This window comes from Danio rerio, chromosome 3, assembly GCF_052040795.2.
Source record: "Danio rerio strain M-AB ecotype USA chromosome 3, GRCz13ab, whole genome shotgun sequence".
In the NCBI taxonomy this organism is placed as follows: Eukaryota; Metazoa; Chordata; class Actinopteri; order Cypriniformes; family Danionidae; genus Danio; species Danio rerio.
Genome location: NC_141023.1, coordinates 35,797,597 through 35,812,855, shown reverse-complemented (window position 1 = coordinate 35,812,855; position 15,259 = coordinate 35,797,597). Strand labels below are relative to the sequence as shown.

The 15,259-nt window shown below is 35.8% G+C and overlaps 1 protein-coding gene and 1 long non-coding RNA gene across 4 annotated transcripts; both read left to right on the top strand.

Annotated features, from left to right (window-relative positions):
- Nucleotides 1-260: 260 nt before the first annotated feature.
- On the top strand, nt 261-10,211 carry prkar1aa (protein kinase, cAMP-dependent, regulatory, type I, alpha (tissue specific extinguisher 1) a). 3 transcript variants are annotated; one of them, NM_001009989.3, is given in 12 exon segments: nt 261-358; nt 4,009-4,188; nt 4,297-4,464; nt 4,814-4,905; nt 5,004-5,065; nt 5,149-5,195; nt 5,918-6,076; nt 6,259-6,319; nt 6,506-6,627; nt 6,849-6,930; nt 7,209-8,018; nt 8,047-10,211. In NM_001009989.3, coding segments are annotated over 10 exon segments (1,140 nt in total). In that variant the 5' UTR covers nt 261-358; nt 4,009-4,014; the 3' UTR covers nt 7,382-8,018; nt 8,047-10,211.
- A 1,673-nt stretch (nt 10,212-11,884) lies between these two features.
- On the top strand, nt 11,885-14,929 carry LOC147845698 (uncharacterized). Its single transcript, XR_015481024.2, has 7 exons — nt 11,885-11,988; nt 12,093-12,200; nt 13,018-13,101; nt 13,222-13,276; nt 13,376-13,451; nt 13,526-13,702; nt 14,038-14,929. It is a non-coding gene; the product is annotated as an uncharacterized LOC147845698 (long non-coding RNA).
- Nucleotides 14,930-15,259: the final 330 nt, after the last annotated feature.

The window sequence follows — 15,259 nt, the reverse complement described above, 5'->3', positions numbered from 1 at the left end:
GCTGTCACCAGATTCATTCTCAGTGCTAAACACGTGGGTAAGGAATACTGTCCTTCTGTATTTGAATGTCACTCCCGGAGGAGCGTAAAATGTGATTTATACCCTCACGTCATGTGCGGCCGAATGTTCTGAGTTTTCTGGTTGATAACCTCGATCTCCTCTCTAAATACAAAAACAAGCCCTTGCCCTTTAAGGTTGTCAGGGGAAACCGGCTTCCCAGATCGAGGCGCATTGACGTCAATCGTTGTTTGTGATTGGTCATAACCTTTTCCGGTGAGGCGTCCATCCATCCAAGGACTGTGAGAAAATCAGTGTAAACGGAGTAAAGCACGTCGACAAACTCCTCGAAGCGACTCAGGTATGAATATTTAAATACAGCGGCTTTTACTGTAACGTTTGATGATGTCGAAACGCGAGCTGACAAGCTCGTAGAGACGTTAATGTAATGCCGTCGGCTTCCGTTGTTGTGATAATGTAGTTTGCAAGATGGCGTATTTTGCTGCTTGACAAAACTGGTTACAAAAAACACAGAGCTGGAAGAAGCTGCAGGATTACGCCGATCAACACTTTAACATTGACTCAATGAAGTCTAGTTATATTGGAATAAGTTTTCTGGACCAAAATGGTTGTTTTCGCATGACCGAATGGCGTAATGTTGAGAAATGCCTGTGGGGATGCGAACTGCGAATTTTATGAGCTCAGGGGCCCCGACAGGGACCAGGAGCCATAGCATGGCTGTCAAAAATCAACAGTTAGATGAAAGTTCAGTATATATCGCTTTTGTGTGGTGTCATTGTAAGTTAAAGTAGAGATTTTAGACTAGATATGCGATGTAAGATTTATGTTAGTTTGTTTCAGTTTGACAACACGTTTGGAAGCTTGTAACATTTAGTATTAACAGCAGCATCACTATCTGCTAGCATGGATTAATGATAGATTTGGTTATGACCTGGATGTTTCACGTGGGGTTTAATCCAGAGGACTTCCACTGTCATGAAAGACATTTTGAAATATAAATAAAAAGACCAGAAAGATGCATATCTATACAGCAAACTTTGAATGTTTTACACATTTAGTTTTTCTTCTTTTTTCACACATTTTTTTAATCTTCTTAATTTACACATTTAACTTCTCTGTGCAGGTAGAAATTCATTAGATGTTAAAAAGTTAAATTTTCTTATAAATATTTGCAATCCATATCCTTCTCGTTTATTTGATCTTGTAAGCACTTTACAGCTACACATGTACCAAAGTGCTGTACAGTCAGTAGACATGGGCCGGTGTAAGATTCTGACACTATTATACCCTTAGATGAAAACATCACAGTTTTAAAAACAAAAACTTTTTTTTCCCCCTCTTTGAACACATTTTATTTTGAGAAACATTTTAAGTATTTTGGAGCAGTAAACATGTCAGGATAAATATTATAAATAAATCGTAGACTTCTGCTGTTTTATTAGTTTCAAAAACACAAACTTCTGGACCATTTAAAACACCACTATTGGGTATCTTTTCTGTTGGAGATACTGCTGTCCTAAAAAACAAACAAAAAAAATTATTAAAGAAATCTTGCATATACCGCAGGAATGGTATAGCAAAAACATTTGACAGGTAAAAAAATTGACTTTTCCAACTACGGTATACCTTGAAAACAGTTATTGTCCCATGCCTACAACAAACAAATGTATAAAACTAAACTCAATAAGGACTGATTAAAAAAATGGATGCAAACTTTCAATGTAAGTAACTGCTCTGATATACCACAATGGCAGATCTCTAGAAAAAATTTAAATGAGAACTTCACACTGAAAATTAAAATTTAATTATCCTAACAGAAATATTTGAGTTCAACCACTGACTATTAAAAGGAAAGTTAGTATAATTAGCAAATTGCTTTCAGCAAGTCATGAGACAAGTTTTTCTGCAGTAATGTTTTATTTACATGAGAAAATAAAGAGAAAATTAATAATCTGGAGAAGCAAAAGCATCAAACTGAAAAGAGCTCGTGCCATAGATATTATTGTGACGTTGTTTGAGTAACGTTTTGTTAAAATACCAAGTGTATTAATTTGATTTATTTTCATGAGAGTTAAATATGAAGTGCAACAGAATAAATACCTCTCATTCAAGTTTTATTACAGATATGAATCTGAAATTCAACTTCATTATTTGAAATGATGAAAGTTTAAGGCCAAAACTAGTAATACCACCCATATTTTTAAAAACACAGTAGGCACATTCTGGAAAAGGTGGATCTTAATCACTAAAAATGATAATAAATGTTTGATAAAATTGCAGAAAGGTTTATGTAAGGGTAGGAGAATAGAAAATAGGATTCCCCTATGGATATGTTAATATGACTGTTATATCAAAGTAAAGACATGATAATGACAAAAGATGTATGTATAGTAAGTGTTTTAAAAGATGCCACAAAAATCCAAATTTATTCCCGTATGCTTGATATACGACACAATATTTATATATGGACAGTGGACAGGAAATGAAGTGGGAGAAAGGGGGTGCAGGATTACGAAAGTTCCCTGAGCCATGACTTGGGTTGGAGCGCTGCCAATGAAGCTGCTGACTCCAGATGCCTGATTTTATTAGTGTCTTGAACTGTTTTCTCTGAAAGCCTCAGCAGTACAAAAACAATTGTTATATTGAGTAATTCTGTATTTAAATTTTTTATGCAATGAAAACTCATCATGTTTACTTTAATAAAGCACATTATTATTATTCGTGTGGTGGATAGTTTATATGTGCCAGTCCAGAGAAAAATTATATTTATTTTTAAAATCTACAGTTAAAATCTGAAAATAATGTTTCACTCAAGAACAATGTTCTGTGTGAAGTTAGTTTGATGGCTTGGCGAAAACACCCTTTAACCACTTCCTTCCAGCTGCACATAAATGGAGCCCAAAACCTTTAATGAGTAATTAGTTACTCAGAAACCGTTAATGTAAAATTAAATTATATATTAGAATTTACAGTGAAATAAAAACTTATTGCATCAAAGGCATTTATTTTCTTTCCTCCATTCAAAGAACATGTGTGACTGTGAACTGGAAATACACTAAAGATGACTTAGTAAAAGTCTCCAAAAATGAAAATTCCCAAATAAATTACTTGCCAATGTTGTTTCAAACTCATAACTTTACCATGCCTAGGACATGTTTGATGAGATGTTTGTTCAGAGGTTTGTTTGTCCTTCTATTGACAGGCCATGCAACAACCACTTTCAAGTGCCAAATTTTTAGTATAAAAGTAAAACTTTAGTAAGGTTTACATGAGCTATATTCATATTCTAATGAGGTGATGCAATGCTTTTTGTGTACAAAATAAAATAACTTCTTTCAGTTTCATCATGTCTACATTCTGACACATGTTGAGCTCCATGAGGAATTTGTTGTGTTGACATGAGCACAGATATTCTAACAATACAGTGCATCCAGTTGATGCCGTCTACTGTGGAAAGATAATACTGTATAAAACTTTCTTTCTCCCTGTTGTTTTGCATTTCCTCAATGGCAAACCAAGGGAAACCTGTGCAAGTATGTGAAACTGACACCACCAGATGAAAGCTTTAATGTAACTCATTCCCCAGTAAATGATTCTGAGGCTGCTGTTCTTCAGGATTTTAGTTTCCTCTTATGACACATCAATTTAACCCTTTTAAACAGTGAGGAAAAAATAAGGTTGGACTATTGGAGTCACATGCTTTAATTATGTTTTTACAACATTTCTGGTTCTTGAAAGTGGCCGTTGTGTAAACTGTGAAAGAACCGAAACCTCTCAGATTTCATTACAAATATCTTCCACTTGTATTCTGAAGGAGAATGAAAGGGATAGTTCATCCAAACATGACAATTTACTCACCCATTACTTAGCCTCAAGTGCTCACCAGAAAAAAAAACTTCCAAAACATCTACTTTTGTCAGATCTTCATTCTGTACTTTAGATTCCTTGAGTGTCATGAACTGATGTGAATTGCATGTGTCGGGTCAGCAGGTCATCATGGCGTCCAGCAGTACGAGCAGTGAAGAAGAGAGGAGCTTGCGGGAGTGTGAGCGCTACGTGCAGAAGCACAACATCCAGCAGCTGCTGAAGGACTGCATTGTGCAGCTGTGCACCGCCAGGCCTGAAAGACCCATGGCTTACCTCAGAGACTACTTCGAGAAGCTTGAGTTGGTCAGTCGTGTTCTTCAGAGGAAAACCGCATGGGCTTAAACACTTACACATTTTCTATACTCATAAAAAGTCAGTCTCACTTCCACGAATGGTGTTTATGTCAATCAGGAGGAGGCTAAACAGATGGTGAGCCAGCAGAAGTCCAGCTCTCGCTCAGATTCTCGGGAAGATGAGGTCTCTCCTCCCATGAACCCTGTGGTTAAAGGCCGACGGCGCCGTGGTGCCATCAGTGCAGAGGTCTACACTGAGGAGGACGCCACTTCTTATGTCAGAAAGGTAACTCTACTTACTTGCTTTTCTGAAGAAAAGAAAAAAACTATTGTTTTTGGATGCCAGTACAAATCATCATTTGTATTTATCTATGCTTTTAATCCTAACCTCAACCATGACTTAATTTTTTGCTTGCTTGCCTACTACTTTTAATTTGTTTATTATCTTTTATGCATGATCAATCTAAACTAATTTATTCATTCCAAATAGAGCTATTGAAGTCATCTGATGAAATTTGTACATCAGAAAAATAAAATATCACAATGTCACGCAGCCCTATCTCTAATATTTCAAAACATTTTTTTTTCAGTTCAGTTGCTTTTTATGTAAGCATTTGTTTGGTGTTTATTTCCAGGTCATTCCTAAAGACTACAAAACTATGGCTGCCCTTGCTAAAGCAATTGAAAAGAATGTTCTTTTTGCTCATCTTGACGACAATGAAAGAAGGTAAAGCATTTTTTGGTTTTGATTGTTTGGTTTGATTATAGAGTACAACTAATGGAGGATTTCATTTCATTAAACACAACTTTTTTTGCTCTTCGCAGTGACATATTTGACGCCATGTTCTCAGTCACCTACATTGCAGGGGAGACTGTCATTCAGCAAGGTGAGACTTCTTTTGTGGAAACAATGAGGGTGTGATAAAACGTGTAAAGTAGTTAAACTGATGCATTGTGCTTCTCATTTTAGGGGATGAAGGAGATAATTTTTACGTTATTGATCAAGGTGAAATGGATGTAAGTGCAAATTATAATTACGATATTGTTCTTCAAATAAATGATCTGTTTTCAGAAATGTTAATTTTCTTCTAAAATAGTTTTTCTCGAAAGCTTCTGTGTGGTGCTTCAATAATTTCACTTTTATGGGGATAAATGGCTCATTGACTATAAAATGAAATAACTGAACATGAACACAGCCTGAGAAAAATGCTTATTAAAAACAATGTAGACAGTTTGTGAAAGAGAGAGTTTGTGGGTGTTTCCCAGTTCTGGGTTGCAGCTGGAAGGGCATCCGCTGCATAAAACATATGCTGGATAAGTTGGCAGTTCATTCCCCTGTGGCAACCCCGGATTTTAATTTTAATTTTAAGGACTTTACAAATGCAAAAATAAAGAACTTTAGCAGTAGACTAGCAGTAATGCAAATTAAATAAAATAATTAATAAAGAAACTAAATGACCAAATGTAAAATAATCACTGCATATTCGTTAGTGTTGTAATTGAAAATTATAAAAAAATATTGAGATATTATTCAGTCAAATAATCAGTAAGTGAGTGATTCTGTTTTTTTTCTTAACATTTTTTAATTAATAGTAATGATAGACAGTATAATAGCTCCCCCAAACCATTCCCCCATATTTAATAAAAGATTTTTGCATCAAGTCTGTTGTAAACAAATGTCCAATTCTATTATCTAATAATGCATGTAATGTTTTTTGATCTGTTGTTGTCTTGAATAGGTGTATGTGAACAATGAGTGGGTGACCAGTATTGGAGAAGGTGGCAGTTTTGGTGAACTGGCTTTAATCTACGGCACTCCTAGAGCAGCCACTGTCAGAGCAAAGACCAATGTCAAGCTGTGGGGCATTGACAGAGACAGCTACAGGAGAATACTCATGGTTGGTACACCGTTTGTCTACATAATTTCAGAATTTTGCATGGTATTGTTACGCATTTTTGTTCTCATTATTATTGATTTACTCTTTTATATTTTAAGGTGTTTTGTTGTTTTTAAGAATCTTGCTTTTTTAATGTTCACCTTTTCCGCGCTTGCTTAATCTTGTTTTTACTCTGTGTTTAGGGAAGTACTTTAAGAAAGAGGAAAATGTATGAGGAATTCCTTAGCAAGGTGTCCATTTTGGGTGAGTTTTATTTATGTATTTTTTTAAATCTGTAATTCCTGTATGTAAGGTCTGTAAAAGATGTATGACTGACTGTATATGAAAACAGCAGTTGTTTTTTTTTTGTCATGTAATGCCATTATAAACCCATGTATGATATTAAGAAGTGAAGTGCACACAGATAACATGCTAACCTTCTGCGAACAGAGTCTCTGGATAAATGGGAACGATTGACAGTCGCTGATGCACTTGAGACAGTCCAGTTTGAAGATGGCCAGAAGATCGTGGTGCAGGGTCAACCAGGAGATGAGTTCTTCATTATTCTTGAGGTAGACTTTCTTGTTTAGTTCACTCATTTTTACGCTTTTTTTCTGCTTGTGTCGCCAACAATTCTGTGTTACTTAAAGTCATATGGTTTTATATACTTTGACAATCTAAATAAGTATGCATAGTTAACAACACTAGTAAATAATTAGGAAATAGTTGTAGAACGTGTCTCAGAGAGATATCAAAGGAGAAGAGAGGTGTTGAATTAGACTTGTGTCCTCAGGGCTCGGCTGCAGTCTTGCAACGGCGGTCGGAGAATGAAGAATTTGTGGAGGTTGGAAGACTCGCACCGTCTGACTACTTCGGTATGTGTGTCATATTGTCACATTTCTGAACATATCTCCGTGATGCCATTGTAGATGCATTGACAAATGTGTCCATTGGTGCCCCTCAAAGGGGTCCTGCTATTCTTTGTGCATTTTTATCTTCCTTTAGTTTGTAATGTTGATCATGAAAAGGTTTAAAACTTGCTCTAAGGGTTTTGCTTTAATATTTGTCTCTGATTATCCTCAGTTTTGACGTAGTTCTTACTTCATCATTTCTCTGTGACTCTTTTCTGATTTGCTTCTTTATGTTTCCACAGGAGAGATCGCTCTGCTCATGAACCGTCCTCGTGCTGCCACCGTGGTTGCCCGCGGCCCGCTGAAGTGTGTAAAACTCGACCGTCCTCGGTTCGAGCGTGTGCTCGGCCCCTGCTCAGATATCCTGAAGAGAAACATCCAGCAGTACAACAGCTTCGTATCTCTGTCGGTCTGAGGCGCTCGCCAGGCTCTTTCCTCCTCTATTGCAGGGTCCACCAATGCAAATCCGCTTTATTTTCGTACTTTTCTTTATGCATTTTTCCAACACCCAGGTGCCCATTTACTTCAGTGTTCTCTCTCTGTCTGTTTTTCGATTCGTGCCGTACCCTGTCGCGTCCGTGTCCATCATAGACTCACCGTAAGGCCGATTGTTAGTTTTGCCTGAGAAACGAGCCAATCATTGTGCCACAGATGCCTGTCACCTGAACAGATGTTGAAATAACAAGGTCTATTGGGATGTTTATTTGTTCCACTTGCCTCCAGATTGCTTCACATTTCTGCATAACAGTGTTGGAAGGAAAATAGTGGCAGGATGTAGTGTATCTACTCAGTATATGATGATGCATCTTAATTGAATCATCGCGTTTCACATTCAGTTTTCCCTCATTTATTTCCAGCGTTTAATATAGGGAAGCCAAAGGCATAAATCCATGTTGTTTTTTGGGGGGAACTGAAGTTAAAACATCACCGTGTTTTTCACGGTGATCAGCTTTGCTCTTTTATTGTTATAGCTGCACATATATAGTGTATTTATATGATTATATATTACAAGTAAATGACCATAACCATATTTTTTGCACAGTTTATTGTTTATATATATATATATATATATATATATATATATATATATATATATATATATATATATATATATATATATATATATATATATATATATATATATATATGAAAACATGTCCTATGCGCCTGCTGTTTTTCATTGTGGCATTGGATCCCATTGCATTGGGTTTTTCATGTGTTTTTGGATGTTTTCTTCTGCTTTCATTCATGCTACACACAGCTTGCAATGGACTCTTATGTTGAGCAGATCAAGATGACTCGAATCTGCTTTCACGTTTTCTTCTTTCTTAAAAACTGCTTATATTTGTTTGTTTCCCCCACAATGTTTTTATGGTGGGAGTATATATTTGTTTAATTGTTCAGAAATGTAATGGTTAATGCAATCTGAATCTTTGTTGAGAGAATTCGACAGGAAGTGAGTGTTTGGTGACCTCCTTGGCCAACTGAGATCCATTAGGTTGTTTTTTTTCTATGTGAGTTTGTGTGAACTGCTTCGAAATCCCAAATGTCTGCTGTTTTTTTTTCCCGTTTATTTCTTCTTTCTTTGGTGTTTTAAATTTTTAAATCAAAATATTCTGGGCAGGACTAAGACGAATAGTTTTCATATGATCAGTGTCCTGTTTAGATGGAGATTTCAATTTTTCAGCTTCTAGTTTAATGAAAGTCTTAAAACAGGGACAGTATTTACCGTTTATGGTGTCTGTATGCCATTAGGGAAGGGATCCATCAAATGTTTGGGATTAAATTCCCGATCCACTGCCGCCACCGATTTAATCATTGATCAGAATATTGTTCTTAGGGTTCTCTGAGTTTTACCAGGTGGTTCAATAGTGTTAACAGTTGCTGAAGGTAGATTTTAATCATTGTCACTCAGAGATACTCTTGTATTATTTGAATATAATTGATGTGAGTTTTCATTTTGTGTATTTGTTTCCTGCACATCTTGTGTTATGTAATTATGCAGATGTCCGGTTCCTTTATACCACACAGACTCATGATATTGGAAGCAAGTTTAGGTTTTGAAAAGTGCCTGATTTCTTTACTCTCATACCGCATAGCTAACATCTCGAAGTAATTTTCCCTCTGATATATTCATACACCATACTTGTGTCCTGTATTATTTATAAACGATAATATTTTGTTTCATTGATATATCCAAATTCTCTTTTGCAATGTATTTTATTCAGACTTAAAGCTCCGGTAAATAAAAAGTTTGCACAGAACTGTCTCACTATTGCCGTTAATTAAAGAGAGTTGCACGTGAACAACTTTATTTAGTGTATTTTTATTTGTCTCCTCTACATGGGACAGTTGTTTTCTTTTTATTTTCTTACACTTGTTTTTAGGGACTGTCGGTGCAGCGTGCATGAAAATGTTTCTGACATCCACAAAATTCTGCCCCAGACTGGATTGGAATTTAAAATCAGTCAAATAATGGTGCTGTAGCTTTCAAAACAGATTTTGCACCCTTAATTTCATGGGATGTGACCTTTCAAAAAGCCTTTTGATTAACTGTTTAACTGTCTTTTCAATGAGTGGATTACGGCTTATGATGGGGTTGAATTAAATGTGTTTAAATTGATATTACTACAGCATGAGTTCTTAATAATGAACTGTGAACCCCTTTGATAAGCTAAATACTCCACATGTTATCGCTCATTTATGTTTAACTTCATTTGGCAGTGCGGAATTGACGAAGGAAGCATAAATATTTTGATGGTTTCTGTAAAATGCATAAATAAAAACCCTTTTATAAATATGATTTAGTTCCACCACATTTTCTGCTTGCTACACCCTGTTTCTTGAAGAACATTCAGCGGTACACTGGAAATGTGTTTGTATTAGCAACCTTTACCTTTGTTAAAATTTGTTTTCAGTAGCTTGCTTTTCTTGCCCTGGTTGTGACTGCCGGTGGTGTTTTCTTCTGGAGCTTTCAGTAAATCTGTGTTCTAGTATGTACAGAGGATTGATATATATTTGCTTATAAGCTTTGCCGTCAGGGCTTAGAGACTCCTGTTCACCCATTCTTCAGTACATTAAACCCTCAATACAGAGAGTTGTAAAATGTCAGAGGACCATTTTCTATTATTCTTTTTCTATAACTGTATCCGGTTTGATTTCATTGGATGTGCTCAAGTTGTAAACCTTTTGGTATAGATTGTCCCAATGGCAGGTCAAGCAATAAAATGATTAATTCTTGAATATGTCGGCATTTTGTGTTTTTACTGTGTGGACCACATTTCACTTTCAAGGACTACTACATATTAAAATATGAACTACTTGCAATCCTAATACTGAATGAAAAGTTCTTAAGAAATCTGGCTGTGGGGCAGACTTTTCCCACTTTTCTCTCTATAAGCGAATCTCAATTTCTCTTTACTGTAAGTAATAAAGGGAAGTTAAAGTTAAGTTAATGAGTGAATCCTTGTGCACACACAACAAAGCAAACGTCACTTTCCAAACCCTTCACTTTCTCTGTTCCTCATTGATGGAATGTGCTGTCAACCTCTAGAAAACTGCCGTCACCATCATAAATAACCAGATAAACACCCAAACTGATATTATGATTATTATTGACAGTTGAGATATATTTATTTATCATATATGCTAATAGGCTAGCGTCCTGGGAGATAAAACTCGTAGAACAAAATGGGCTATGTGAAATATAGTGTTTTATTAATAATTTTTCACCCTTGCCTGTTTCAAGTCAAAATAATTATTCATTAACACCTGTAAAAACAATAATTCAGTACATTTAAATTGTTGTTTTATGAATGCTCAAAGCAATTTACACATTTTTTGGGGGAGGAATCCCTTCATCCACCACTGTGCAGCATCCACCTGGATGACCTGGTGGCAGCCATATTGCACCAGACCGCACACCACACAGAGAGAAGACAAAGTGATGAAAATGATGAATTATGATGGACAGGGAAGGGTTAAGCCCCTACTCTTTTTTGAATTCGGGATTTTTAACAACCACAGAAAGTAAGGACCTTGGTTTATTGTCCTTTAGTGAGCAGTATAGAGTTACATTCACTATACTGGAGCGTTAGGACCTACACAGAGCGTAAGTTGAGCGCCCCCTGCTGGTCTCGCTAACACCACTTCTGGCAGCAACCTACCATTCCCATGTTCTCTCTCTCTCTCTCTCTCTCTCTCTCTCTATCTATCTATCTATCTATCTATCTATCTATCTATCTATCTCTCTCTCTCTCTCTCTATATATATATATATATATACACTCTCAGAAAAAAAGGTACAATGAGGGTACAATTTTGTTCCTAGAGGGAACAAAATATAAAATTGTACCTTTAAAGGTCCCATATTGGTCCTTAGGGTACAATTCTGTACCCAAATGGGCTATAAAGGTACAGATGTCCAGATTTAGGTTTGAAAGGTACATTTTTGTACCTTTTATAGCACATTTGGATACAAAATTGTACCGTAAAGGACCAATTTGGCACCTTTAAAGGTACAATTATATATTTTGTTTCCCTATAGGAACAAAATTGTACCCTCGGCTCATGATAAGATCAAGACACTATATAACACTAATTTAAATGTATTAATACTAAACATTAATACTAAAATACATAATTTAAAAATATAATAAAAAAATAAATTGATTGAATTAAATATTTTAATAATTAAATTTTTTTCATGTATTTAAATTACATTTTTTCTCAAAAATGTTAATAATTTGATTTATAATTGAATGTAATTTTAATCATTAAAAACGTAAATACTGGTCTGCTTACTGTTTAAGACCCTATAGTATATGGGATGTAGAATAAGAACCATGCAGAGTGACAGCATCTTCATACAGGTGGTGATGTTGCTGTCTCTTTAAGAATTTGGCTTGTTGAGACGTTATAGTAGTGTTTGTTACTGAGGCGGTCCGTCGAGTATGCTGGCTGTTTACACAGAACTTCGCACGCTTTTCAAAGAAAAGTCTATTTTGGAGTCCACACTTTTCAGGTAAGAATGTATTACAGATATATTTTCAGTCTCATTTTTACATGTGAAGCCGTGTTCTGTTGATTTTGTCTGACTCTCCGGTCTCGGCTTTCCCCCGCTTTAAGTGCTCCGGGCTGGCCTGCAGGATGGAGTTTGCTAAGATGTCTGCAGCTTATTAAAGAAGTTAATACAATGTGATATCGAAGTCACCGAGGGACATAACGTTATAGACGGTGAGTACTATATGCTGTTAGTTTTCTCGGTTTAAAAGTTCCCTTTGTCGCCTACGTTACGTATTGGCGCCTTATATCTTACGTTACGTTACTGCTTTATTAATAAGTGTTGCCACGGCGGAATATAATCGCAACCCAATTAGCAAAATACACTCGGGCCAGCTGCGGCGGCAGAAGCGCGACGCTGCCGTATCCGTGCACCGGAATCGGGCCGTGACCCGTGAGTAATGTGCGGTGTGGCCCGGAGCTCGCGCGACTAAAGTCCTTATATACCTTGATATAAAACCTTTTGTTATTAATACTGGAAATTTGTAATTATCGATAATGTTTTATATTTTGAGGCCATTTTTCTAGCCACGGTTGACCGCTGAAATGTAATTTTAGAGGTTATATAAGTTACACCGCCATTTTGTGAAGAAAAATCACAATTTTGTCACCGGCAAAGTGACTGATTATGTAAACGTGGCTAGTTACAAACGTGGCGTGTGTATGCTTGTACATATCTTCGTTTCAGTGTCTAAGTTGCATTAATGTTGAGAAGTGTCCACAAACTGTCATGTCCAGAATTGTTGGTGCTTTACTATCGTTTAACGTTATACTTATGTTAATGTAGAATTATTAACATACCATGTTGTATAAATCGACGTTTTAAGTTATACTTTGTTCTTTAATGTAACGTAATAATTTGTCTCATCTGTTCTGAAACTGGTAACTTGAGCTATTTTACCTATTTTATTAATATCTCAAAATAAGTAAATAGTTTTTGCTTTATCTTATTGCTTTCCAGAAGTTTTTGAAGTTTCCAATTGTCTTTCAGGACAAGATTGAACAACAGAATGCAGCCTAACAGCATCAGACCAGTGAAGGCATGTCATATGAAAGCATGGCTCAGTTACAAGATGTAAGTATGTCTCATTATCTATACCATGGTTTTAATGGCTTACATACTATTTTAAATTTGTAGGTTTTTACTTACAAACAACAATAAATGTACACCCACATGTTTAAAATTATTTTCTAGGTATTCATCGAAAGATGAGAGATCAACTGAAGAATGCTATGGATCTGACTCTAAGGTACTCTTTCTAAACTTTCTCCACTTGATTATTATTATTAAATTCTAGCTTTGGATGGATTCATTCATATTGGTTTGTATGCCACATCTTATGTTCCAGGAATTGATTTTACAGCAGCACTTATCATGTTGCCAGCCTTGTTAAGCGAGACACTTCAACATTTGGTTGTGCTCCGGTGCGTATGTTGTTTTCTGTTTAGTATATGCTGTGATAAATGCATTTTATAATGCTTGATATTCTTTATATTAGGATGACGCAGTGGGTAGTGCTGTCACCGTACAGCAAGAAGGTCGCTGGTTCGAGCCTCGGCTGGGTCAGTTGGCATTTGTGTGAGGAGTTTGCATATTTATCCAGTGTTCGTGAGGGTTTTCTCCAAGTGCTCCGGTTTCCCCACAAGTCCAAAGACATGCACTATAGCTGAATTTGGTAAGCTTATTTGTCTGTAGTGTATAAATGTGTGTGTGAATAAGTGTGTCTGGATGTTTCGTAATACTGGGTTGCAGCTAGAAGGGCATCTGCAGCATAAAACATATGCTGGATAAGTTGGTGGTTCATTCCACTGTGGCAACCCCAGATTAATAAAGGGACTAAGCTGAAAAGAAATTGAATGAATGAATGAAATTTATATTAGTCTTTTAATCTGTGATACTTTTTTTTTAATCAGTGAATATTAATTATTTTACTTTCTATGCATGTTGATTTTCTCTTCATCAGTGATAGAGTGACTGATATTAATGTAATTATTGCTTTGTCATTTACAGTGAATCATCTTCACCACATCCAACAGTTCAAGTACAGGAGGAGGCCACCGACTGGACAACTGTGTTAACAAGACGAGTCACGGCAGTCTTCAGAGTTGATGGGATTGCGATTGGCCGGGCTAATGATGTGGACGAATATACATTTTTGACATATCCATCTTATTAGAAGAACACCTTGATGTTTCTGCAGTGGAATGTTTTGAATGAACGGTGGACGGTGACAAGCCTCGATCTACTCCAGTTATCAGAGTGATCAACCTTGTTTTTTGTTTCTCTACATGCTCTTGGGATAATCACAATCATCAAGTTAATCCAGCACACTGCTATCATTCATGCATAAAGCAAATTTTTAAATAACTTGTGGTCCTAATGACTATCAAAGAACATTTTCCAGATATGAGTGCTTTACATGTCATGTTTACCAAAAGCATAAACACATATTGTGTTACAACAAATTACAACTCCACTTGAGGATGATGAGGAGTAATCTACTGATGTTGAGGAAAAGACTACTGATGTATTTGGTTTTCTGCACTGTTGAAGCAATTTATAGAGAAACATTGCCTTTATTCTGAAATACAGAGAAAATGTTGATGACAAATTATTTATTATGACCGAGTATTCTGACTAAAGACAAACACTTTGGACTTTATAAAGTGCAGTACTTGATGTAGCCTGTGTAATGTGTTTATAAATCTTAAACAGTTTTCTTGTGGTCTTTGTATTAAGTGTAGATTATTTAGTTTTTATTCTTATCTAAATTGTTCTTTTTACTGTTTTACATGTCTGCTTTATACTTGCTGTGTAATTTTATTTCTCAACACATTCAGTTGTGAGTTGTAATGAAATATTTTTACATTAGTAAATAAAAATGGACATCTGTGAACCAAAATATTTTATTTATTTATTTGTGCATGCAGTCACCAATGGATCAAAATGCCTGGGTCAGTACCCTGAAAATACTATATAATATAAAAAGGTACATTTTTGTACCTTCAGTGTCTAGGGTACAAAATTGTCCCTTAAAGGGTACAAATGTAGAAGGTACAATTTTGTACCTTTAAATAGAGGTACAAATTTGTACCCTTAAGGGTACCACCCCAGTGACGGGCCATTTGTACCCTAAAAGGTACAATTTTGTACCTTTTTTTCTGAGAGTGTATATATATATATATATATATTTATATATATATATATATTTTTTTTTTTTATTTTATTATTT